Source organism: Acyrthosiphon pisum, chromosome X (assembly GCF_005508785.2).
Source record: "Acyrthosiphon pisum isolate AL4f chromosome X, pea_aphid_22Mar2018_4r6ur, whole genome shotgun sequence".
Taxonomy (NCBI): domain Eukaryota; kingdom Metazoa; phylum Arthropoda; class Insecta; order Hemiptera; family Aphididae; genus Acyrthosiphon; species Acyrthosiphon pisum.
The window spans coordinates 112,714,534-112,717,504 of NC_042493.1; the positions used below are offsets into that span (position 1 = coordinate 112,714,534).

At 32.6% G+C, this 2,971-nt stretch overlaps 1 protein-coding gene across 1 annotated transcript in view; it reads left to right on the plus strand.

Annotated features, from left to right (window-relative positions):
• The window catches only part of LOC100571045 (putative nuclease HARBI1), a 3,023-nt gene extending 633 nt beyond the window's left edge, over positions 1-2,390 (plus strand). The window contains exons 2-5 of the mRNA XM_003244655.1: positions 465-755; positions 883-1,172; positions 1,670-2,273; positions 2,366-2,390. Coding sequence (XP_003244703.1) covers positions 465-755; positions 883-1,172; positions 1,670-2,273; positions 2,366-2,390 — 1,210 coding nt within the window. The remainder of the gene's footprint in view (positions 1-464; positions 756-882; positions 1,173-1,669; positions 2,274-2,365) is intronic.
• Positions 2,391-2,971: the final 581 nt, after the last annotated feature.

Sequence of the window (2,971 nt, forward strand, 5' to 3'; positions counted from 1 at the left end):
AACATACAAACACAGATAATCTTCTTACCATCAAGTTTCATAATAGGTCGATTCACTCTAATTGTTAAGCTAACGGCATAAAACGTGAACTGCTGAGCGTAAATTTGCTATGTTACGCGTTTGTAAGACGGAGACAACAAATGTGGGTGTGGCGTCCTCTTAACTGACGAAATAAAATATGTTGGATAGTGAATGAGTAATGACATTAAATTAGCTATAGACTAAGGGCCGATTTCACCAACACAGTTAATCACGGTTAACTCATCTTAATCACGATTGACACTGGTAACCAGAGATTATGGATTTCACCATACCCGGTTAAGCATAAACGCTACGTAATCACGGTTAAGAACTAACCGCCCGATTTCGGCCGATTAACGTCGTTAATCACAATTAGTTTCCTTATCAGCTTGTTTTATTGTTTTTGATAAGCATAAAAAAATTCGTAAAATTAAAAACTCTAGTCGTACTTGGAGATTCGAATTTGATTCATTTGTGTCTGTTATTATTTCATATTCAATGCATCGTGCTAGGGAACGTGTAATGAATATTGCTTTTGAAGATAACGACGACGAAGATAACGAAGATGAGTTTATCATCTTCGCAATCCGTCGTCCTAGATGGATTCGAGAAAGAGCTGAAGACTTCGACACTATGGACGACACCGATTTTGTTACCAGGTACAGATTAAGCAAGCCAACAGTTCTGTCGATGCTGGAGAAAATAGAGGATGCACTCGAATTTGAAACTGATAGGTTAGTAAATGTGTTATTAGAAAATACTTATACAAGAAATACATAGGTAGGTACCAGTACCAAAATTTAAAGCTATCTATTATAATATGTAAGTACTAAATTCTAATATATTTTTACTTTTCAACAGGAATAACTGTATTTCTCCAATAAATCAGTTACTATGTACTCTTCGCTATTATGCAACTGGGTGCTTCCAAACCACTGGGGGGGATCTCTGTGGCTTTAGTTCCTCAACGATGAATAGAATAGTACACAAGGTTAGCTGTGCTATTGCGCTTCTACGTAGTCAGTACATTCATTTTCCTGATAACCCAGAGGAAATTAGACGGACACAGTTGGAATTTTACCGAAGAGCCAAGTTCCCGAGAGTTGTTGGTGCCATTGACTGCACTCATATTAAATTATGGCAATCACCAGGTAACTTCCAATACTTATCATGCCTTTTTACTAGTACTAGTCATAGACTCAAATTGTTCCTAAACATTGTGGTCCTTATAAGCACTAGCAAACACAATATAACAGATAATCATCAGACCCCCTTGAGCCTTTAAAATAAAAGTAAATTACAAAAACAAAAATGTTTGCCATATATCAGATATATTTTATTAGTGACATAGGCGTCAGGTTTTCAAAAATCTATTTAGTGCTCTTACCAATGTCAAGTATTCATTAGGGGCTCTTCCTCTCTCACTCCCTATACTAAATTGTCTATAAAGTGGCAACAAAACATATTTACAATACAATATAATACAATACAATACAATACAATTTATAAATATTAAGGGGGTAAACTTTAAGTTTGAAGGTGTTAAAAACCCCTGTGATTTAAGCTTATGTTAGGTACTAGTAAACAGAGCTTTCTAAAGGTAATTTGAATTTTTGAATTAAACATAAGTGGTCATTTTGATTTTTAGGTGGAGATACTGCAGAGCGTTTTAGGAATAGAAAAGGGTACTATTCATTGAATGTCCAGGCAATATGTAATGCAAATCTGGAGGTTATGGATGTAGTTGCAAGGTATGATGGAAGCACTCATGACTCAAGAATTTTTCGAGAAAGTAAAAGAAGAGCTTTGTTCGAGCAAGGAGTGTATGGAGATGCACTATTAGTAGCAGATAGTGGCTACGCCTGCACTAGTTACATGATGACACCACTCCACGAATGCCATACACCAGCCGAACAATTGTACAATGAGTCGCAAATCCGGACAAGGAATCCAATAGAAAGATTCTTTGGTGTTTGGAAACGACGTTTTCCCATCATGGCTTTGGGGCTAAGAGTGAAACTTAAACGTGTTTTTCCTATTATCACTGCGACATTAGTTTTAAATAATATTGCCCGTAGAGCAGGAGAGGAAGTCCCTAGAGGACTTGAAATTATACTACCTGCTCCTTGGGAAGAAATACTTGCCCAGGACGACATCCCAAATGAATATATGGACATACCAAACCCCACACAGCGTAGGTTAACACACCAAAATCGTGAACGGCAGGTGTTAATTGACAGTCATTTTGAGAGGTAAATAAAAATTATATATACCTATACCTATAGTATACCTGTATATTTATTAAATACTAACTATTTATTTATTTATTTTGTTGCATACTCAGATTGGCTGCACAGGATCAACAATAATACTTCCATCCCCAGTTGTAATATAAATATGTTGTATAATACATACATTTCATGTGTATACATATTTATTTTTTTTTTTTTGTGTATTTATTATTGTTTACTGTCTATTTATAATATTAAAATAGAAATCCAATACACTACTCAACTTTTGTTTTATTTAATCAATTCCTATCTTGTATTAAAACAAATTTATTATATTTCAACTTGATATGAAAAAAAAAGAGGATTTTAGAAAATTGGATAAATAATAAAAGATTTTAATTAAAATCTGTACGACTGAAACTAGAGTATGATTAAAAAATAATAGTAGATAATTGTACGCAATATATATTTATTTAATAAGTTTACCAAAATTATAATATATTATAATGTATACATGTGTACACAATTTAAAAAATAAAACAATTTTTTCACTCAAATTAATTTGAAATGAAAAAACAACAACTGGTAGTTAAAATTTTAAAACAAATAATATAAACAAAAACAATATATCTTATTCATAAAAATCTTTTATCACATAAATATTTTTTTGCAAACTGCAAACAGTCTAAATAGTTTTTAAATAATAATAATTGTTTAAT